The 22158-nt window shown below is 60.2% G+C and overlaps 1 protein-coding gene across 1 annotated transcript; it reads left to right on the top strand.

The window, feature by feature from the left end:
* Positions 1 to 31: 31 nt before the first annotated feature.
* EML3 (EMAP like 3) lies at positions 32 to 21882 on the top strand. Its single transcript, XM_072920179.1, has 23 exons — positions 32 to 111; positions 655 to 807; positions 1599 to 1842; positions 2713 to 2814; positions 3429 to 3457; positions 5025 to 5051; positions 5125 to 5239; positions 6517 to 6666; positions 7749 to 7818; positions 8288 to 8398; positions 8979 to 9074; positions 9846 to 9980; positions 11832 to 11952; positions 12617 to 12768; positions 13381 to 13506; positions 13593 to 13724; positions 14838 to 14905; positions 15364 to 15452; positions 16191 to 16288; positions 16386 to 16473; positions 19136 to 19234; positions 21039 to 21169; positions 21597 to 21882. Exons 1-23 carry the CDS (start codon positions 90 to 92, stop codon positions 21735 to 21737), a joined length of 2499 nt encoding a protein of 832 aa, XP_072776280.1. The 5' UTR covers positions 32 to 89; the 3' UTR covers positions 21738 to 21882.
* The last annotated feature ends 276 nt before the right edge of the window (positions 21883 to 22158 follow it).

Raw genomic sequence — 22158 nt, 5'->3', positions numbered from 1 at the left:
CCGGGGCCCCCCCCGGCCGCCCCCCCCAGCGGGGGAAGTGACTCTGCCGCGCTTCCTGGGGCGGTGTCGGAGCGGCCGCGGGCCCGGCCATGGAGCCCCCCCCGGAGCGCGGTGAGACCCCCGGGGGGGGCGGGGGGACCCCCGGGACCCCCCCCCACCCGGGACCCCCCCCCGGGACTCTCCCCCGGGACCCCCCCGGGCCGGGGCGGGGACGGCGGCGGAGCCGCGAACGGGACGGGGAAGTGGGGGGGGGGACACGTGGGGACACGGGGGGGGCACCGGGGGGTCCCGGGGGGCGGGGGGGGGGCACGGGGGGGTCCCCGAGTGCCGCGGGGGGGTCCCGGGGGGTTCGTGGGTGACCCGGGGGGGGTCCCGGGTGACACCTGCGGGGGTCCCAAGAGTTGGGGTGGGCTGGGGGGGGCACGGGGGGGTCCCTGGTGTTGGGGGGGGCAAAGGGGGGTCCCCGAATGTCACGGGGGGGGGGCGCCAGAACCGGCGCGGGAGACACGGGGGGGTCGCGGTCACACCTGAGGGGGTCCCCAAATGGGAGGGGGGCCAGGCTGGGGGTGACCCCCCCTCCCCCCGATGTCCCGGTGCCCCCCCCGTGCCCGGACAGCCCCGTGCCCCCCCCCGGTGACCGTGCCCCCCCCCCAGGTGAGGCGGGACCCCCCCCCGGCGAGGCCGAGGCCCCCCCGGGGCCGCTGGAGCTGCGGCTGCGGACGGTGGAGCGGGAGCTGGCGCTGGTCAAGGCGGCGCTGGGGGAGACCCTGCGCAGGTTGGGGGGCTGCGACCCCCCCGGGGGGCTCGGTGAGAGCGGGGACCCCCCCCCAGGGGGTGGCGGGACCCCCAAAGGGAGCTGGGACCCCCCCAGATTGGGCTGGGACCCCCCCAAAGGGGGCTGGGGCCTCCACTGGGGGGCTCGGTGAGCGTGGGGATCCCCCCTGAGGGGGTGGCGGGACCCCCCGAATGGGGTTGGGACCCCCTCAAATGTGGCTGGGACCCCCTGGATGGGACTGGGACTCCTTCAAATGGGGCTGGGACCCCCTGGATGGGGTTGGGACTCCCCCAAATGGGGCTGGGACCCCCTGGATGGGGTTGGGACTCCCTCAAATGTGGCTGGGCCGCCCCCCAATGGGGCTGGGACACCCTGGATGGGGCTGGGACTCCCCCAAATGGGACTGGGACCCCCCGAATAGGGTTGGGACCCTCTCAAATGGGGCTGGGACCCCCTGGATGGGGCTGGGACCCTCCCAAATGGGGCTGGGACCCCCCGAATAGGGTTGGGACCCTCTCAAATGGGGCTGGGACCCCCTGGATGGGGCTGGGACTCCCCCAAATGGGACTGGGACCTCCCGAATGGGGTTGGGACCCTCTCAAATGGGGCTGGGACCCCCTGGATGGGGCTGGGACTCCCCCAAATGGGACTGGGACCTCCCGAATGGGGTTGGGACCCTCTCAAATGGGGCTGGGACCCCCCCCCAAATGGGGTTGGGGTCTCCATCTGGGAGTCCCACACCCTTTTAGGGGTCCCCCAGGAAGGTGTCTCGGGGTTCCTGGGGGGATTTTTGGGGTCCTGACCTCCCCCTCTCCCCCCCCAGCCCCCAGCGGAGCCCCCCCGGAGCCCCCCCGGAGCATCAGCGTGGGGACGCAGACGGAGGAGCTCCCCCCGCGCCCCCCGAGCCCCCCCCAGGAGCCCCCCGGGACCGGCGGAGCCCCCCCGGAGCCGCCCCCGCCGGGGTCCCCCCCGTGCCCCCCCGCCCCGGGATCCCCGGAGCCCCCCCCGAGCCCCGAGACCCCCCCGGCGCCCCCCAGCCCGGCCCCGCGGGGACCCCGCAAAGAGCTGTGAGGAGGGGGAGCACCCCCAAATTGGGGAGGGGCCGGGGGGCATGGGGAGGGGGCTGGGATGAGTGGGAGAGACCAGTGAGAGCCCCGGGAGGGCCGCGTGGACCCCCCAAAACCCCTCGGGACCCCCCTCAGGACCCCCCAAAACCCCTCGGGACCCCCCCAAGAACCCCCAAATCCTCCAGGACCCCCCCAAAACCCCTCAGGACCCCCCAAAATCCTTCAGAACTCCCCAAAAACCCCTCGGTACCTCCCCACAGAACCCCCCCCAGAACCCCCCAAATCCCTCGGGACTCCCCCAGGTCACTCCAAAATCTTTTGGGACCCCCCCCCCCCCCCATGTCACCCCGACCCCCCCCAGGACCCCTCCGTGGGAAATTGGGGCATTATGGGGGAGGGGGCTGGGAGGGTTTGGGGTGCACGGGTGGGATTTTGGGGGGGCTGGGGGAGGTTGGGGGTGTCACCCCTTCACTGACGGTGTCCCCCCATTCCCTGTCTCCCCTGGACCCCCCAAAAATCCCCCCAAACCCTCCCCCCACTCCAAATCCCCCCCACCCCCAAATTTCCTCATCCCTGTCCCCAACCTCTCAAAACCCCTCCAAAACCCCCCCAAAATCCCCAAATCCCCCCAAACCACAAAACCCTCCCAAAACCCAACCCCCCCCCCAAATCCCAAAATCCCCCCAAACTCCCCCAAAACCCCTGGACCCTCCCCCCTAAATTTCCCCTCATCCCCTCTTCTCCCCCCAAACCCTTTCATCCCCTGAACCCCAAATCCCCCCAAATCCCCTGAACCCCCAAACCCCTCTTGGACCCCCCCCCGGACCCCCAATCCCCCTGTGCCCCCCCAAATCCCCCCGTGCCCCCCAGGCTGCGCCGCCACAGCTCCTCCTCGGGCCCCCCCAGCCCCCGGCAGCGCCTGAGCCGCAAAGCGGCGTCGTCAGCGAACCTGCTGCAGGGCAGCCCCGAGAGGTGGGACCCCGAAACATCCCCAAATACCCCTGAAATATCCACAAAACATCCTCCAAAATATCCCCTAAATATCCCCAAAATATCGCCAAAAGATCCCCCAAATGCCCCTCAAATATCCCCAAAACTTACCCCAAATACCCCTGAAATATGCCCCAAATACCTCCAAAATACCCCTGAAATATCCCCAGAATATTCCCAAAATACTGGCAAATTATCCCCCAAATATCCCCAAATTATCCCTGAAATAGCCCCAAAATATCCCTAAATATCCCTCAAATACCCCAAATTATCCCTGAAATATCTTCTAAACATCCCTCAAATACCCCAAATTATCCCTGAAATATCTTCTAAACATCCCCCAAATACCCACAAAATATCCCTGAAATATCACCCAAAATATTCCTCAAATATCCCAAAAATATCCCCAGAATACCCCTAAAATACCCCCCGAAATTCCCCCAAATTCCGAGTCCCCCTTTGCCTCCACCCCCTTTGAACCCCCAAATCCCCCCAGAACCCCCAAATTCGTCCAAAATCCCCCAAATCCCCCCAGAACCTCCAAATTTCCCCAAAATCCCCCAAATCCACCCCAATCTTTGCCTCCTCCCTCGCAGCCGCCCAAAGGAGCCGACCCTGAGCCCAGGTGGGGAAATTTTGGGGGTTTGGGGGGGAAATTTTGGGGGTTTGGGGGGGAAATTTGGGGTTCAGGGAGTTCATTTTGGGGGTTCGGGGCCTTCCTTTGGAGGGGATGTTTTGGGGTTTCACTGAAGGGTTTTGGGGGTTCAGAGGGTTCATTTTGGGGTTTAATTTTTGAGGGTTTTTTGGGGGGGTCAGTGAATTATTTTGGGGGCACGGAGGGTTTATTTTGGGTGGTTTATTTTGAGGATTTATTTGGGGGTTCAGTGGGTTCATTTTGGGGCTGTAACCCATTTTCCCTCTGTTTTTCCTCCTTTTTTCCCCTCTTTCTTCCCATTTCCCCCCAATTGTCCCCTTTCTCCCCCATTTCCCCCCATTCCCCCTCAATTTCCCCCCCATTCCCCCCAATTTTCCCCATTTCCCTCAATTTTTCCCAAATGCTCTCTATTTTCCCAATTTCCCCCCATTTTCCTCCCATTTCCTCCCAATTTCCCCCTTTCCTCCCATTTCTCCCCATTCCCCACCCTTTTCTCCCTTTTCCCCCCTTTTTATCCCCATTTCCTCATTTTCCCCTTTCCCCCCATTTTTCTGCATTTCCCCTATTTCCCCCTCAATTCCCCCCCCATTTCCCCCTATTTTCCCATTTTTTCCCCCTTTTCCCCCCACTTCCCCCCCAATTTTCCCATTTTCCCCATTTCCCCCCCATTTTTCCCCATTTCCCCCCCATTTTTCCCCATTTCCCCCCATTTTTCCCATTTTTCCCCTTTTTCTCCCTTTTCCCCCCTTGGAATCCCCATTTCCCCCCCATTTTTCCCCATTTCTCCCCTTTAAAACCCACATTTTCCCCATTTCCCCCCCATTTTTCCCCATTTCCCCCCCATTTTTCCCCCATTTTTCCCCATTTCCCCCCATTTTTCCCCTTTTTCCCCCTTTTCTCCCTTTTTCCCCCTTTGAATCCCTATTTCCCCCCCATTTTTCCCCATTTCCCCCCCCATTTTCCCCATTTCCCCCCTTTTAATCCCCATTTTTCCCCATTTCCCCCCATTTTTCCCCATTTTCCCCCCCATTTTTCCCCTTTTTCCCCCCCATTTTTCCCTTTTTCCCCCTTTTAATCCCCATTTCCCCCCCATTTTTCCCCATTTCCCCCCTTTTAATCCCCATTTTCCCCATTTTCCCCCCATTTTTCCCCATTTCCCCCCCATTTTTCCCCATTTCCCCCCATTTTTCCCCTTTTTCCCCCTTTTCTCCCTTTTTCCCCCTTTGAATCCCCATTTCCTCCCCATTTTTCCCCATTTCCCCCCTTTTAATCCCCATTTTCCCCATTTCCCCCCATTTTTCCCCATTTCCCCCCCATTTTTCCCCTTTTCCCCCCTTTTCTCCCTTTTTCCCCCTTTGAATCCCCATTTCCCCCCCATTTTTCCCCATTCCCCTCCATTTCCCCCCAATTTTTCCCCATTTCCCCCCATTTCCCCCCTTTTCTCCCTTTTCCCCCCTTTGAATCCCCATTTCCCCCCCATTTTCCCCATTTCCCCCCTTTTAATCCCCATTTCCCCCCCGTTTTTCCCCGTTTCCAGCCTCCCGCCGTGGCAATTACAACCTGGGTGAGGCCCGGGGGGTGCGGGGGGTGGCCGGGGGGTGCCGGGGGTTTTGGGGTGACCCCCGGGCCCCCCGCAGAGGGGGTGTCGGTGAAGATGTTCCTGCGGGGCCGCCCCATCACCATGTACGTGCCCTCGGGGCTGGGCCCCCTGCGCGCCGAGCTGCCCCCGGAGCGCCTGCAGCTCGACTGGGTGTATCCTGAACGCAAAAAACACCCCAAAAACCCCCAAAATCCCAAAAAACTACCCCAGAAACTGCCCCAAAAATCCCAAAAACCCCCAAAATCCCAAAAAACTACCCCAGAAACTGCCCCAAAAACCCCCAAAATCCCAAAAAACTACCCCAGAAACTGCCCCAAAAAATCCCAAAAACCCCCAAAATCCCAAAAAACTACCCCAGAAACTGCCCCAAAAACCCCCAAAATCCCAAAAAACTACCCCAGAAACTACCCCAAAACCCCAAAAAACTACCCCAGAAACTGCCCCAAAAAATCCCAAAAACCCCCAAAATCCCAAAAAACTACCCCAGAAACTGCCCCAAAAACCCCCAAAATCCCAAAAAACTACCCCAGAAACTACCCCAAAAAATCCCCAAAACCCCCAAAATCCCCCAAAAATACCCCAGAAACTGCCCCAAAAACCCAAAAAACTACCCCAGAAATCCCGGGGGATCCAGAACCTGGGTGTATCCTGACCACAAAACCCCCAAAACTACCCCAAAAACACCCCAAAATCCCAAAAACCCAGGCGATCCAGGAACAGGGTGTATCCTGACCACAAAAACTACCCAAAAAACCACAAAAATTACCTCAAAAATCTCAAAAACTGCCCCAAAATCTCAGAAATCCCTGGGGATCCAGGAGCTGGGTGTATCCTGACCCCAAAAATCCCTTAGGGGACCCCAAAACTCCCAGGAAAGGGCCCAAAATTCCCAGTCCCTCCCAGTGCTCCCAATTTCTCTCCCAGTTGGCTCCCAGTTTGGCTCCCAGCTCTCCCAGTTTACTCCCAGTGCTCCCAGTTTCTCTCCCGGTTTGCTCCCAGTGCTCCCAGTATCACTCCCAGTCCCTCCCAGTGCTCCCAGTATCATTCCCAGTCCCTCCCAGTGCTCCCAATTTCTCACCCAGTTGGCTCCCAGTTTGGCTCCCAGCTCTCCCAGTCCCTCCCAGTGCTCCCAGTTTCTCTCCCGGTTTGCTCCCAGTATCACTCCCAGTCCCTCCCAGTGCTCCCAGTATCACTCCCAGTCCCTCCCAGTGCTCCCAGTTTCTCTCCCAGTTTGCTCCCAGTGCTCCCAGTCCCTCCCAGTGCTCCCATTTTGCTCCCAGTCCATCCCAGTGCTCCCAGTATCACTCCCAGTCCCTCCCAGTGCTCCCAGTATCACTCCCAGTCCCTCCCAGTGCTCCCAGTTTCTCTCCCAGTTTACTCCCAGTGCTCCCAGTCCCTCCCAGTGCTCCCAGTTTCCTTGACGCCGCAGTTACGGGTACCGGGGCCGGGACTCGCGCTCCAACCTGCACGTTCTGGGCTCGGGGGAGCTCGTTTACTTCATCGCCTGCGTGGTGGTGCTGCTGCAGCTGCCGGCGCGGCGCCAGCGCCACTACCTGCGCCACAGCGACTGCGTCAGGTGGTGAGCATCCTAAATACCCCTAAATAACCCCAAAATATCCCTAATCCCCAAAAAACCCCGTTAGAAATACCCCCTGTACCGCCCTGTGCCCCTCAAACCGCCACTACCTGCGCCACAGCGACTGCGTCAGGTGGTGAGGGATCCTAAATATCCCAAATAACCCCAAAATATCCCTAATCCCCAAAAAACCCCATTAGAAATACCCCCTGTACCGCCCTGTGCCCCTCAAACCGCCACTACCTGCGCCACAGCGACTGCGTCAGGTGGTGAGCATCCTAAATAACCCCAAAATAACCCCAAAATAACCCCAAAATATCCCTAATCCCCAAAAAAACCCAAAAAACCCCGTTAGAAATACCCCCTGTACCTCCCTGTGCCCCTCAAACTGCCACTACCTGCGCCACAGCGACTGCGTCAGGTGGTGAGGGTCCTGTACATCCCCAAAATATCCCAAAATAACCCCAAAATATCCCAAAATAACCCCAAAATATCCCTAATCCCAAAAAAACCCCCAAAAAACCCCGTTGGAAACACCCCCTGTACCTCCCTGTGCCCCTCAAACCACCACTGCCTGCGCCACAGCGACTGCGTCAGGTGGTGAGCATCCTAAATAACCCCAAAATAACCCAAAATAACCCCAAAATATCCCTAATCCCAAAAAAACCCCCCAAAAAACCCCGTTGGAAACACCCCCTGTACTGCCCTGTGCCCCTCAAACTGCCACTACCTGCGCCACAGCGATTGCGTCAGGTGTTGAGGGATCCTAAATATCCCTAAATATCCCAAAATAACCCCAAAATATCCCAAAATAACCCCAAAATATCCCTAATCCCCAAAAAAACCCCAAAAAAACCCGTTAGAAAGACCCCCTGTACCGCCCTGTGCCCCTCAAACCGCCACTGCCTGCGCCACAGCGACTGCGTCAGGTGGTGAGGGATCCTAAATATCCCAAATAACCCCAAAATAACCCCAAATAACCCTAAAATCACACAAAATAACCCCAAATTAACACAAATAACCCCAAATACCCCCAAAATTGCCCCCAAACCCCCCAAACCGGGGTCACCGCCCTGTCCCCCCAGCCTGGCCGTGCACCCCGACCGGCTCCGCGTGGCCACCGGGCAGGCGGCCGGAGTGGACAAGGACGGCAAGGTGGGACCTTGGGGACACCTGGAAATACCTGGGGACACTCTGGGGGCAGCCCTGGGACCTTGGGGACACCTTGGGGACACATTGGGGACCTTGGGGACACACTGGGGGCAGCCCTGTGGGCAGTCCTGGGTACTCTGGGACACCGTGGGGACACCTTCAGGGCATCTGGGGACACCCTGGGGACATCCCTGGGACCTTGGGGACACTCCTGAGACACCTTGGGGACATTGGGGATACCTTGGGGACATGGGGAACATCCTGGGGACACTCTGGGGACACCCCTGGGAACAGGGACGGGGCCCCAAACCCCCTCGCCCATGATGTGAAACCCCAAAATCCCCCCCCAAACCCCCTAAAACCCCCCAAAATCCCCCCAAAAAACCCCTCAAACCCTCCAATTCCCACTCAAAATCCCTCAAATTCCCCCAAATTCCCCCAAAATCCCCAAACCCCAAATCCCCGCCCGCAGCCCCTGCAGCCCATCGTGTACATCTGGGACTCGGCCACGCTCCAGACCCTGCAGCAGATCGGCCTCGGCTCCTTCGAGCGCGGCGTGGGCTCGCTGGCCTTCTCCACGGCTGTGAGTGCCCAAAACACCCTAAAAACACCCCAAACCCCCAAAATACCCCAAAAACACCCCAAACCCCCAAGATACCCGCAAGAACCGCCAAAATACCTCCAAAAACACCCCCAAAAACCACCCCAAATACCCCAAACACTTCAAAACCACCCCAAATACCCCAAAAACCTGCCCCAAATATCCCCAAACAACCCAAAAACCGCCCCAAATATCCCAAACACCCCAAACCCCCAAAATACCCCCAAATCCCCCCCAAAACCACCAAAATACCACCAAAAACACCCCCAAAATACCCCAAAACCCACCCCAAATACCCCAAATACCCCAAAATACCCCCAAAAACCACCCCAAATACCTCAAACACCCCAAAAACTGCCCCAAAGCACCTGAAACATCCCAAATACCCCAAACACTCCAAAAGCCCCCAAAATAACCCAAAACCCACCAAAATACCCCCAAAAACACCCCAAAAACTGAGCGGATTTGGGTTTTTTTTGGGGGTGCCTCCATCTCCTTGAGCCCTGTGGAGGCTGCTGAGGGGTTTTGGGGTTTTTTTGGCGTTTTTTTTTGGGGTGCCCAGGACCAGGGCGCGTTCCTGTGCGTGGTCGATGACTCCAACGAGCACATGATGTCGGTGTGGGACTGCGCCCGCGGCACCAAGCAGGCCGAGGTCAAGGTGGGGCCCCAAACTCATCCCAAATCCCACAATCACACCCCAAGTCCCCTAAACGCACCCCAAAAAAACCCAAATCCCACCCCAAACCCTAAAACCACCCAAATCCCATCCCAAAACCCCTAAAACCCCCCAAATTCCATCCCAAACCCACCCCAAATCCACCCTAAATCCCACAATCACACCCCAAATCCCCTAAATCCGCCCCAAAAAACCCCAAATCCCACCTCAAACCCCTAAAATCCCTGAAACTCCTTCAAAAGCCCGAATCCCACCCCAAATCCCATTTCAATTCCTAAAAATTCCCCAAAATCCCCAAACCCAACCCCAAACCCACCCCAAATCCTGGAATCCCAGCCAAAACCCCAACCCCAAATCCCACCTCAGACCCCACCCCAAACCCCCCAAAACCCCAAGCCCCACCCCAAATCCCCCAATCCCATACAAAACCCCAAACCCCACCCCAAACCCACCCCAAATCCCACAATTACATACCAAATCCCCCAATCCCACCCAAAACCCCAAATCCGACTCCGAACCCTCCAAATACCCCAAAACCCCACCCTAAAAACCCCAAATCCCACCCTAAATTCCCCAATCCCACCCAAAATCCCAAACCCCACCTCAAATCCCACCCCAAAGCCCCCAAACCCACCCCAAACCTCTAAAACCCCACCCTAAATCCCCCAAATCTCACCCTAAACCCCCCCAAAGAACCCCCAAAACCCCAAATCCCATCCCAAACCCCCCAAAAACCCCAAACCCACCCCGCAGAGCACCAACGAGTCGGTGCTGACGGTGGAGTTCAACCCCCGCGACAGCAGCAGCATCGTCAGCAGCGGCAAATCCCACGTCTTCTTCTGGAGCTGGAGCGGCGGCGCGCTCACCAAGAAACACGGCATCTTCGGGGTTAATGGGACTAGGCTTTGGGGTTGGGGTTTGGGGTTTGGGGTTTGGGGTTTGAGATTGGGGAATCTGGAGCTGGAGCGGCGGCGCGCTCACCAAGAAACACGGCATCTTCGGGGTTAACGACGTTTGTGTTTGGGGCGGGTTTTTTTGGGGTGGCTTTGTGGGGATTTGGGGTTTTTGGGGTTGCTTTGTGGGGATTTGAGGTTTTTGGGGTTGCTTTGTGGGGATTTGGGGTTTTCAGGGTGGGTTTGGGGTGGCTTTGTGAGGATTTGAGGTCTTCGGGGTGGTTTTGTGGGGATTTGAGGTTTTTGGGGTGGCTCTGTGGGGGTTTGGGGTTTTTGGGGTGGCTTTGTGAGGATTTGAGGTCTTCGGGGTGGTTTTGTGGGGATTTGGGGTTTTTGTGGCAGTTTTGTGGGGATTTGGGGTTTTTGGGGTGGCTTTGTGGGGATTTGGGGTTTTTGGGGCAGTTTTGTGGGGATTTGAGGTTTTTGGGGTGGCTTTGTGAGGATTTGAGGTTTTTGGGGTGGCTTTGTGAGGATTTGAGGTCGTCAGGGCGGTTTTGTGGGGATTTGGGGTTTTTGTGGCAGTTTTTTGGGGATTTGGGGTTTTTGGGGTGGCTTTGTGAGGATTTGAGGTCTTCAGGGCGGTTTTGTGGGGATTTGGGGTTTTTTGGGGTGGCTCTGTGGGGATTTGAGGTCTTTGGGGTGGTTTTGTGGGGATTTGGGGTTTTTGGGGTGGCTTTGTGGGGATTTGAGGTTTTTTGGGGTGGCTCTGTGGGGATTTGAGGTTTTTTGGGGTGGCTTTGTGAGGATTTGAGGTCTTCAGGGCGGTTTTGTGGGGATTTGGGGTTTTTGGGGCAGCTCTGTGGGGATTTGGGGTTTTTGGGGTGGGTTTGTGGGGATTTGGGGTTTTTGGGGTGGCTTTGTGAGGATTTGAGGTCTTCAGGGCGGTTTTGTGGGGATTTGGGGTTTTTTGGGGTGGCTCTGTGGGGATTTGAGGTTTTTGGGGTGGCTTTGTGAGGATTTGAGGTCTTCAGGGTGGTTTTGTGGGGATTTGGGGTTTTTGTGGCAGTTTTGTGGGGATTTGGGGTTTTTGGGGTGGCTTTGTGAGGATTTGAGGTCTTCGGGGCAGTTTTGTGGGGATTTGGGGCTTTTGGGGCAGCTCTGTGGGGATTTGGGGTTTTTGGGGTGGCTTTGTGAGGATTTGAGGTCTTTGGGGTGGTTTTGTGGGGATTTGGGGTTTTTGTGGCAGTTTTGTGGGGATTTGAGGTTTTTGGGGTGGCTTTGTGAGGATTTGAGGTCTTCAGGGTGGTTTTGCGGGGATTTGGGGTTTTTGTGGCAGTTTTGTGGGGATTTGAGGTTTTTGGGGTGGCTTTGTGGGGATTTGGGGTTTTCAGGGTGGGTTTGGGGTGGCTTTGTGAGGATTTGGGGCAGCTCTGTGGGGGTTTTTGGGGTTTTTGGGGGTGGCTTTGTGGGGATTTGGGGTTTTTGGGGTGGTTTTGTGGGGATTTGAGGTTTTTGGGGTTGCTTTGTGGGGATTTGAGGTCTTCGGGATGGTTTTGTGGGGATTTGGGGTTTTTGTGGCAGTTTTGTGGGGATTTGGGGTTTTTGGGGTGGCTTTGTGAGGATTTGAGGTCTTCAGGGCGGTTTTGTGGGGATTTGGGATTTTTGGGGCAGCTCTGTGGGGATTTGGGGCAGCTCTGTGGAGATTTGGGGGTTTTGGGGCAGTTTTGTGGGGATTTGAGGTTTTTGCGGCGGCTCTGTGAGGATTTGGGGTTTTTGGGGCGCCTCTGTTGGGATTTGGGGTTTTTGGGGCGGTTTTGGGGTCGCTGAGCCCCTTGCCCCACATTAGAAATACAAGAAGCCCAAGTTCATCCAGTGCTTCATCTTTGACGCCGCCGGGGCGCTGCTGACCGGGGACTCGGAGGGGAACATCCTCACCTGGACCCGCACCCCGGGGAAGGGGGGCAAAGGTGGGGCTGGGGTTTGGGGTGGGTTTGAGGTGGGATTTGGGGGAATTTGGAGTGATTTTAGGGAAATTTAGGGTGGGTTTGGGGGATGGTTTTTGGGTAGGTTTCAGGGGTTGATTTGGACTCGTTTTTGGGGTGTTTTGTGGCTAATTTTGGGGTGTTTTGGAGTTGGTTTTAGGGCTGGTTTTGGGGCTGGTTTTAGGGGGTGGCCTTGGGCTGTTTTTAGGGCTGGTTTTGGGGTGGATTTGGGTTGGTTTTAGGTCTGGTTTTGGGGTGGATTTGGTGTGGATTTGGGGTATTTTGGGGCTGGTTTTAGTGGATGGCTTTGGGCTGTTTTTAGGGCTGTTTTTGGGGTGAATTTGGGGTGGATTTGGGGTATTTTGGGGCTGGTTTTAGGAGACGGTTTTTGGCTGTGTTTGGCGTTGGTTTTAGGGTGTTTTGGGTCTGGTTTTGGGGTGGGTTTGGGGCTGGTTTTAAGGGATGGCTTTGGGTTGGTTTTAGGGCTAGGTTTGGGGCTGTTTTTGGGCGATGGCTTTGGGCTGGTTTTGGGGTGGGTTTGGGGTATTTTGGGGCTGGATTTAGGGCTGGGTTTGGGGCTGGTTAGAGGGTGTTTTGGGGCTGGTTTTGGGGTGGATTCGGGGAATTTTGGGCTGAGCCACGCCCCCAGAGATGTACCAGATCGGGCAGCAGACACGGGCCCACGAGGGCAGCGTGTTCGCGCTCTGCCGCCGCCGCGACGGGACCGTGCTCAGCGGAGGTGGGAAGGACCGCAGGGTGCTCAGCTGGAGCCCCACACTGGAGCTGCTGCACGAGGTCGAGGTGGGCAGAGCCCCAGAACCCCAAAAACCTCACTTGCTGCCCTAAAAAGCCTCCCTTAGTGCTTAAAAAATGTCTTAGTGCTGCAAAAATCTCCTTTAGTGCCTCAAAAATCTCCCTTACTGCCTCTAAAAACATCCCTGGAAACCCCAAAAAGCTCCTTTAGTGCCCCAAAAATCTCCCTTAGTGCCTCAAAAACCAGCCCTTGGAACCCTAAAAATCTCCCTTAGTGCCCTAAAAATCCTCCTGGATTGCCAAAAATCTTCCATAGTGCCCCCAAAACTGCCTGGGTACCCCAAAATCCTCCCTGGATCCCAAATCCCAAAGGGCTGCGGGATGGGGGGAGTTTGGGGGGAGGATTTGGGGGTTTTTGGGGTCCCCCCATTCCCTGAGCCCTTCAGATGGTTCTGATGGGTATTTGGGGTTTTTTTGGGGGTTCCCCATCTACTCAAGTGCTGTCAGGGATATTTGGGGTTGTTTTGGGGTGACCCCCAGTTCCCCGAGAACTTTGGGTGTTTTTAATGGTGTGTTTGGGGTTGTTTTTGGGGTCCCCAGCTCCCCGAGAGCTTTGGGTGTTTTTAATGGTGTGTTTGGGGTTGTTTTTGGGGTCCCCAGCTCCCCGAGAGCTTCGGCGCCGTCCGCACGATCGCGGAGGGTCCCGGGGAGGAGCTGCTGGTCGGGACCACGCGGAACGCGCTGCTCCGGGGCACGCTGGGCTCCGGCTTCACCCCCATCGTCCAGGTGGGCTTTTTTTGGGGGGTGGGGGGGGTCCCGCGGGGGTATCCAGGGTGGGCACGGGGCGCTGACCCCTGCCCGGACCCCCCCAGGGTCACACGGACGAGGTTTGGGGTCTGGCCACGCACCCCAACTGCTGCCGCTTCCTCACCTGCGGCCACGACCGCCAGCTCTGCCTGTGGGACGGCCGCGAGCACGCGCTGGCCTGGAGCCTGGCGCTGGAGGTGGGGGCACCCCGAAATTGGGGAGGGGGACATCCCCGGGGGGTCTGGAGTGAGGTTTGGGGGGCCTTAGGGGGGGTTTAGGGTCTGTAATATGGGTACAGAATTCTGGGGACAAGGGACAGGAACTGGAACCTGGCGCTGGAGGTGGGGGCACCCCAAAATTGGGGAGGGGGACATCCCCGGGGGGTCTGGAGTGAGGTTTGGGGGGCTTTAGGGTCTGTAATATGGGTACAGGGTTCTGGGGACAAGGGACAGACACATGCCCTGACTGCAGCCTGGCGCTGGAGGTGGGGGCACCCCAAAATTGGGGAGGGGGACATCCCCGGGGGGTCTGCGATTGAGGTTTGGGGGGCTTTAGGGGGGGTTTAGGGTCTGTAATATGGGTACAGGGTTCTGGGGACAAGGGACAGGAACATGCCCTGACTGCAGCCTGGCGCTGGAGGTGGGGGGCACCCCAAAATTGGGGAGGGGGACATCCCCGGGGGGTCTGGAGTGAGATTTGGGGGGTTTAGGGTCTGTAATATGGGTACAGGGTTCTGGGGACAAGGGACAGGAACATGCCCTGACTGGAGCCTGGCGCTGGAGGTGGGGGGGACCCCAAAATTGGGGAGGGGGACACCCCAGAGGTGTCAGGATTGAGGTTTGGGGGGGTTTAGGGGGGGTTTAGGGTCTGTAATATGGGTACAGAATTCTGGGGACAAGGGACAGGAACTGGAGCCTGGCGCTGGAGGTGGACGGCAATCCCCAAAATTGGGGAGGGGGACACCCCGGAGGGGTCAGGATTGAGGTTTGGGGGGGTTTAGGGGGGTTTGGGGTCTGTAATGGGGGTGCAGAAGGGCTGGGGAGGGACCAGGAGTACGCACTGGCTGGAGCCTGGGGCTGGGGGTGGGTGAAGACCCCTGAAAGTGGGGAGGGGGCGTCTGGGGAAGGGTCAGGAGCGAGATTTGGGGGGTCAGGGGATGCTCTGGGGACAAGGGACGAGGAGCACACCCAGGCTGGGGACCCCCGAATTGGGGCTGGGGGTGGTTTGGGGTGTGGGGGGTTGGCGGCAGCCCCGGTTTGGGGCTCTGGGGGGGGTCCCAGGGACCCCCCGTGACCCCTCCCCACCCCCAGGACACCGGGCTCTGCGCCGACTTCCACCCCGGGGGACACGTGGTGGCCGTGGGGCTGCTGAGCGGGCGGTGAGCCACCGGGACACCGGGGGGACACGGGGGGGACACGGGGGGACACAGGGACATGAGGGGACACGGGGGGACATGGGGGGACACGGGGGGAAACAGGGACATGAGGGGACATGGGGTCATGGGGGGACATGGGGGGACACAGGGACATGGAGGCATGGGGGGACATGGGTGGACATGGAGGGACACAAGGACGTGGGGGGACAGGGGGACATGGGGGGAGACGGGGACACAGGGGAACAGTGCCCATGGTCCCCATGTCCCCGTATCCCCCCATGTCCCTGTGCCCCCCATGTCCCCGTGTCCCCTCCATGTCCCTGTGTCCCTCCATGTCCCTGTGCCCCCATGTCCCCATGTCCCCCCGTGTCCCCGTGTCCCCCTGTGTCCCCCCATGTCCCTGTGTCCCCCCGTGTCCCCGTGTCCCCCTGTGTCCCCTGTCCCGTGTCCCCACCCCGCAGGTGGCTGGTGCTGGACACGGGCACGCGGCAGCTCCTGGCCGGGGGCTCGGACGGGAACGAGCAGCTCTCGGTGGTTCGCTTCTCACCGGGTGAGCCCCACGTCCCCTGCCAGCCTAAACTGTCCCCAAACTGTCCCCAAACTGTCCCTGGCCTGTTCCTGATCCCAAACTGTCCCCAAACTGTCCCTGGTCTGTCCCTGATCCCAAACTGTCCCAAACTGTCCCTGGCCTGTCCCTGATCCCAAACTGTCCCCAAACTGTCCCTGGTCTGTCCCTGATCCCAAACTGTCCCAAACTGTCCCTGGCCTGTCCCTGATCCCAAACTGTCCCCAAACTGTCCCAAACTGTGCCTGGTCTCTCCCTGATCCCAAACTGTCCCCAACTGTCCCTGGCCTGTCCCTGATCCCAAACTGACCCTAAACTGTCCCTGACCCCTCCCTGATCCCAAACTGTCCCCAAACTGTCCCTGGTCTGTCCCTGATCCCAAACTGTCCCAAACTGTCCCTGATCCCAAACTGTCCCAAACTGTCCCTGACCCCTCCCTGTCCCCAAACTGTCCCAAAAATGTCCCCAGACTGTCCCCAAACTGTCCCTGATCCCTCCCTGTACCCAAACTATCCCCAAACCCCCGCAGAGTGTGGAACCCCCCCAAACCCCTTTTCTCCCCCCAAACCTCGTGTCCCGCCCAACCCCCCCCAGTGTGTGAGACCCACCCCAAACCCTCCCAGGTCATGGGGCCCCCCCAAACCTGTGTCCCCCCAAACCCACATCCCCCCCAAACCCCCCCCAAACCCGTGTCCCCCCCAAACCCGCGTCCCCCCGTTGCAGACGGGACCTTCCTGGCCATCGGCTCCCACGACAATTTCATCTACATCTACAGCGTGGCCGAGGGCGGCCGCAAGTTCAGCCGCTTCGGCCGCTGCACCGTGAGCTGAGGGGGCTGGGGGGGCTGGGGGGGTGTCCCGGGGGTCCCCAAAACCCCCGGACCCCCAGCGACCCCCCCCCATCCTCCGCTGCCCCCAGGGTCACTCGAGTTTCATCACCCACCTGGACTGGTCCAAGGACGGGCGGTTCATCATGTCCAACTCGGGGGATTATGAGATCCTCTACTGTGAGTCTGGGGGCTTGGGGGGCTCCCTCTGGGGCTGACGGGACCCCCCTGACCCTGACAGGACCCTACTGACCCTGCTGGGACCCCCCTGACCCTGCCGGGACCCCCCTGACCCTGCTGGGACCCTCCTGACCCTGACAGGACCCTCCTGACCCTGCTGGGACCCCCCTGACCCTGACAGGACCCTCCTGACCCTGCCGGGACCCTCCTGACCCTGCTGGGACCCCCCTGACCCTGACAGGACCCTCCTGACCCTGCCGGGACCCTCCTGACCCTGCTGGGACCTTCCTGACCCTGCTGGGACCCTCCTGACCCTGCTGGGACCCTCCTGACCCTGCCGGGACCCTCCTGACCCTGACAGGACCCTCCTGACCCTGCTGGGACTTTCCTGACCCTGCTGGGACCCCCCTGACCCTGCTGGGACCCTCCTGACCCTGACAGGACCCTCCTGACCCTGCCGGGACCCCCCTGACCCTGCCGGGACCCTCCTGACCCTGACAGGACCCTCCTGACCCTGCTGGGACCCCCCTGACCCTGCCGGGACCCCCCTGACCCTGACAGGACCCTCCTGACCCTGCTGGGACCCCCCTGACCCTGACAGGACCTTCCTGACCCTGCTGGGACCCCCCTGACCCTGCTGGGACCCCCTGACCCTGACAGGACCTTCCTGACCCTGCCGGGACCCTCCTGACCCTGACAGGACCCTCCTGACCCTGCTGGGACCCTCCTGACCCTGCCGGGACCCTCCTGACCCTGCTGGGACCCTCCTGACCCTGCCGGGACCCTCCTGACCCTGCTGGGACCTTCCTGACCCTGCTGGGACCCCCCTGACCCTGACAGGACCCTCCTGACCCTGCTGGGACCCCCCTGACCCTGACAGGACCCTCCTGACCCTGCTGGGACCTTCCTGACCCTGACAGGACCCTCCTGCCCCTGACAGGACCCTCCTGACCCTGCTGGGACCCCCCTGACCCTGCTGGGACCCCCCCTGACCCTGACAGGACCCTCCTGACCCTGCTGGGACCCTCCTGACCCTGCCGGGACCCTCCTGACCCTGCTGGGACCCTCCTGACCCTGCTGGGACCCTCCTGACCCTGACAGGACCATCCTGACCCTGCTGGGACCCCCCTGACCCTGCCGGGACCCCCCTGACCCTGACAGGACCCTCCTGACCCTGCTGGGACCCCCCTGACCCTGCTGGGACCCTCCTGACCCTGCTGGGACCCTCCTGGGACCTTCCTGACCCTGCTGGGACCCCCCTGACCCTGCCGGGACCCCCCTGACCCTGACAGGACCCTCCTGACCCTGCTGGGACCCCCCTGACCCTGCCGGGACCCTCCTGACCCTGCCGGGACCCTCCTGACCCTGCCGGGACCCTCCTGACCCTGCTGGGACCCTCCTGGGACCTTCCTGACCCTGCCGGGACCCTCCTGACCCTGCCGGGACCCTCCTGACCCTGCTGGGACCCCCCTGACCCTGCCGGGACCCTCCTGACCCTGCTGGGACCCCCCTGACCCTGCTGGGACCCTCCTGACCCTGACAGGACCCTCCTGATCCTGCTGGGACCCCCCCTGACCCTGCCGGGACCCTCCTGACCCTGCTGGGACCCCCCTGACCCTGCCGGGACCCTCCTGACCCTGACAGGACCCTCCTGCCCCTGACAGGACCCTGCTGCCCCTGCCGGGACCCTCCTGACCCTGACAGGACCCTCCTGACCCTGCTGGGACCCCCCTGACCCTGCTGGGACCCTCCTGACCCTGCTGGGACCCCCCTGACCCTGCCGGGACCCTCCTGACCCTGCTGGGACCCTCCTGACCCTGACAGGACCCTCCTGACCCTGCTGGGACCCCCCTGACCCTGACAGGACCCTCCTGACCCTGCTGGGACCCCCCTGACCCTGCTGGGACCCTCCTGACCCTGCCGGGACCCTCCTGACCCTGCTGGGACCCTTCTGACCCTGCCAGGACCCTCCTGACCCTGCTGGGACCCTCCTGACCCTGCTGGGACCTTCCTGACCCTGCCGGGACCCTCCTGACCCTGCTGGGACCCCCCTGACCCTGCCGGGACCCTCCTGACCCTGCTGGGACCCCCCTGACCCTGCCGGGACCCTCCTGACCCTGCTGGGACCTTCCTGACCCTGCTGGGACCCCCCTGACCCTGCTGGGACCCTTCTAACCCTGCCAGGACCCTCCTGACCCTGACAGGATCCTCCTGACCCTGCTGGGACCTTCCTGACCCTGCTGGGACCCCCCTGACCCTGCTGGGACCCCCCTGACCCTGACAGGACCCTCCTGACCCTGCTGGGACCCCCCTGACCCTGACAGGACCTTCCTGACCCTGCTGGGACCCCCCTGACCCTGACAGGACCTTCCTGACCCCACTGGGACCCCCCACACTTTGCGGTCTCACTGTCCCCCTCCCCTGATTCTTTTTGGGGGGGGTTTCCCTCCCCAGATTTTGGGGGTCTCTTTTCCCTTCCCCTCCCCAGATTTTTGGTGTCTCATTTTCCCTCCCCCTCCCCACCTTTTGGGGGGCTTTCCCTTTTCCCTCCCTCCTCCTCCTCCCAAATTTTGGGTGCTTTTCACTGCCCCCCACCCCAAATTTCGGGGTGAGCTCTCCCAGCCCCCCCAGCCCAGATTTTGGGGGTCTCTCCCCCCTCCAGGGGACGTGGCCGGGGGCTGCAAATTGCTGCGGAACCGCTTCGAGAGTCGGGACCGGGAATGGGCCTCCTACACCTGCGTGCTGGGCTTCCACGTCTTCGGTGGGTCTGGGGGCTCGGGGGGTCCCAGGGGGGGGTTGGGGGGGTTCCCCATCTCCCCAGGTGGTTCAGGGGGTGCTGTCAGGGGTATTTGGGTTTGTTTTGGGGTCCCCCAGCTCCCTGAACCCTCGGGGTGGTTCTGACAGAGTATTTGGGGTTGTTTTGGGGTCCTCAGTTCTCCAAGAGCTTTGGGTGCTTCTAATGGGGTATTTGGGGGTTTTTTTGGATCTCCAAATTCCCTGAACCCTTCAGGAGGTCCTGACAGAGTATTTGGGGTTGTTTTGGGGTGATCCCCAGTTCCCCGAGAGCTTTGGGTGTTTCTGACAGGGTATTTGGGGGTTTTTTGGGGTCCCCAGCTCCCCGAGCCCTCGGGGTGTTTCTAGCGGGGTATTTGTGGATGTTTTTGGGGTCCCCCAGTTCCCCAAGAGCTTTGGGTGTTTCTGACAGGGTATTTGGGGGCTTTTTAGGGTCCCCAGCTCCCCGAGCCCTTGGGGTGTTTCTAGCAGAGTATTTGTGTATGTTTTTGGGGTCCCTCAGTTCCCTGAGAGCTTTGGGAGTTTCTAACGGGGTATTTGGGGTTTTTTTGGGGTCCCCAGCTCCCCGAGCCCTCGGGGTGTTTCTAGCGGGGTATTTGTGGATGTTTTTTGGGGTCCCTCAGTTCCCTGAGAGCTTTGGGAGTTTCTAATGGGGTATTTGGGGGCTTTTTAGGGTCCCCAGCTCCCCGAGCCCTTGGGGTGTTTCTAGCGGGGTATTTGTGTATGTTTTTGGGGTCCCCCAGTTCCCTGAGAGCTTTGGGAGTTTCTGACAGGGTATTTGGGGGTTTTTTGGGGTCCCCAGCTCCGGGGTGTTTCTAGCGGGGTATTTGTGGATGTTTTTGGGGTCCCCCAGTTCCCCGAGAGCTTTGGGTGTTTCTGACAGGGTATTTGGGGTTTTTTTGGGGTCCCCAGCTCCCCGAGCCCTCGGGGTGTTTCTAGCGGGGTATTTGTGTATGTTTTTGGGGTCCCTCAGTTCCCCAAGAGCTTTGGGTGTTTCTGACAGGGTATTTGGGTTTTTTTTGGGGTCCCCAGCTCCCCGAGCCCTTGGGGTGTTTCTAGCGGGGTATTTGTGTATGTTTTTGGGGTCCCTCAGTTCCCTGAGAGCTTTGGGTGTTTCTGACAGGGTATTTGGGGGTTTTTTGGGGTCCCCAGCTCCCCGAGCCCTCGGGGTGTTTCTAGCGGGGTATTTGTGGATGTTTTTGGGGTCCCCCAGTTCCCCAAGAGCTTTGGGTGTTTCTGACAGGGTATTTGGGGGTTTTTTGGGGTCCCCAGCTCCCCGAGCCCTTGGGGTGTTTCTAGCGGGGTATTTGTGGATGTTTTTGGGGTCCCCCAGTTCCCCAAGAGCTTTGGGTGTTTCTGACAGGGTATTTGGGGGTTTTTTGGGGTCCCCAGCTCCCCGAGCCCTCGGGGTGTTTCTAGCGGGGTATTTGTGGATGTTTTTGGGGTCCCCCAGTTCCCCAAGAGCTTTGGGTGTTTCTGACAGGGTATTTGGGGGTTTTTTGGGGTCCCCAGCTCCCCGAGCCCTCGGGGTGTTTCTAGCGGGGTATTTGTGGATGTTTTTGGGGTCCCCCAGTTCCCCAAGAGCGTTGGGTGTTTCTGACAGGGTATTTGGGGGTTTTTTGGGGTCCCCAGCTCCCCGAGCCCTCGGGGTGTTTCTAGCGGGGTATTTGTGTATGTTTTTGGGGTCCCCCAGTTCCCTGAGAGCTTTGGGAGTTTCTAACGGGGTATTTGGGGTTTTTTGGGGTCCCCCTGACCCCCCGACATCGGCGCAGGGGTGTGGCCGGACGGCTCGGACGGCACCGACATCAACTCGCTGTGCCGCTCGCACCACGAGCGCGTGGTGGCCGTGGCCGACGACTTCTGCAAGGTTCACCTGTTCCAGTACCCCTGTGCCCGGCCCAAGGTGGGCACCGGGCATGGGGGGCTCTGGGTGGTCTGGGGAAGGGTCCCAGCCCCCCAGTTTGGGGAGTCAGGGGGGTCCAGACTCACTGCTGGTGGGTTGGGGGTCCCGACCCCCAGGCTGGCTGTTCTGGGGGGTACGGGGGGGTCCAGATCCCAGATTTTTGGGCTTGGGAGGGACCCAGACCCCAATTTGAGAGGCCGGGGGGGGTACAGACTGCAAACTTTTGGGCTCAGGAGGGTCCCATAGCCCAAATTTGAGGGCTCCAAACCCACTGAGTGTTTTGGGGAGTCCCACACCCCAATTTAGGGGTATGGGGGGGGGGTCAGACCCCAATTTCGGGGGGTCCTCCCCAGTTTGATTTTGGGGGGGGGGGTGTTGGGGGGGTGACCACGTGACCCCGCAGTCACGTGTCGCCCCTCCCTCACAGGCTCCCAGTCACGTGTACGGCGGGCACGGCAGCCACGTGACCAACGTGCGCTTCACGCACGACGACGGACACTTGGTGTCGCTGGGCGGGAAGGACACCAGCGTCTTCCAGTGGCGGGTGCTGCCCGGGGACAGCGCCTGAGCCCCGCGCCTTCCTCCTCCTCCTCCTCGCTGCTTCATCTTCCCCCTTTTCCCCCCTTCCTGGGACCAAAGAGCGGCTCGGGGTTTGGTGAAAAGCCTTCCCCCCCCGCCGCGTTTTCGCGCTGCACTGTGAGAGGCGTCAATAAAAGCCTTGGGGTCAGGGTAGGGCCCTGCCGTTTCCTCCGGGATCGCCGCCGCTTCCCGGAAGTCCCGCGGGTTCTTCCTCCTTGCCCGCCCTCGGCGCTTTTCCGGTTCTGGCGGAACTCGCCGAGTCCGTTACGGAAACAGCCGAGGTTGAGCCGAGGAGTGCCGGAGAGGGCCGAGACCGAGCCGAGGCTTCCCCGAAAAGTGCCGAGGTCTCTCCGGAAGTGCCCGAGGCGGCGCCGAACCCGTGCCGGAGGTGCCCGAACGAATCCGTCAAT

This window comes from Taeniopygia guttata, chromosome 31, assembly GCF_048771995.1.
Source record: "Taeniopygia guttata chromosome 31, bTaeGut7.mat, whole genome shotgun sequence".
Lineage (NCBI taxonomy): Eukaryota > Metazoa > Chordata > Aves > Passeriformes > Estrildidae > Taeniopygia > Taeniopygia guttata.
The sequence above is the reverse complement of the archived record's forward strand: the minus strand, read 5'-3'. Positions and strand labels throughout refer to the sequence as shown.

Excerpts from the sequence above, each read along its gene's own strand:
- EML3 (XM_072920179.1), top strand. The coding sequence starts at position 90 with ATGGAGCCCCCCCCGGAGCGCG. Across the intron at positions 5,052-5,124 it reads CCGTGGCAATTACAACCTGG|AGGGGGTGTCGGTGAAGATG; the intron begins GTGAGGCCCGGG and ends GGCCCCCCGCAG. Across the intron at positions 13,725-14,837 it reads CCTGGAGCCTGGCGCTGGAG|GACACCGGGCTCTGCGCCGA; the intron begins GTGGGGGCACCC and ends CCCCACCCCCAG.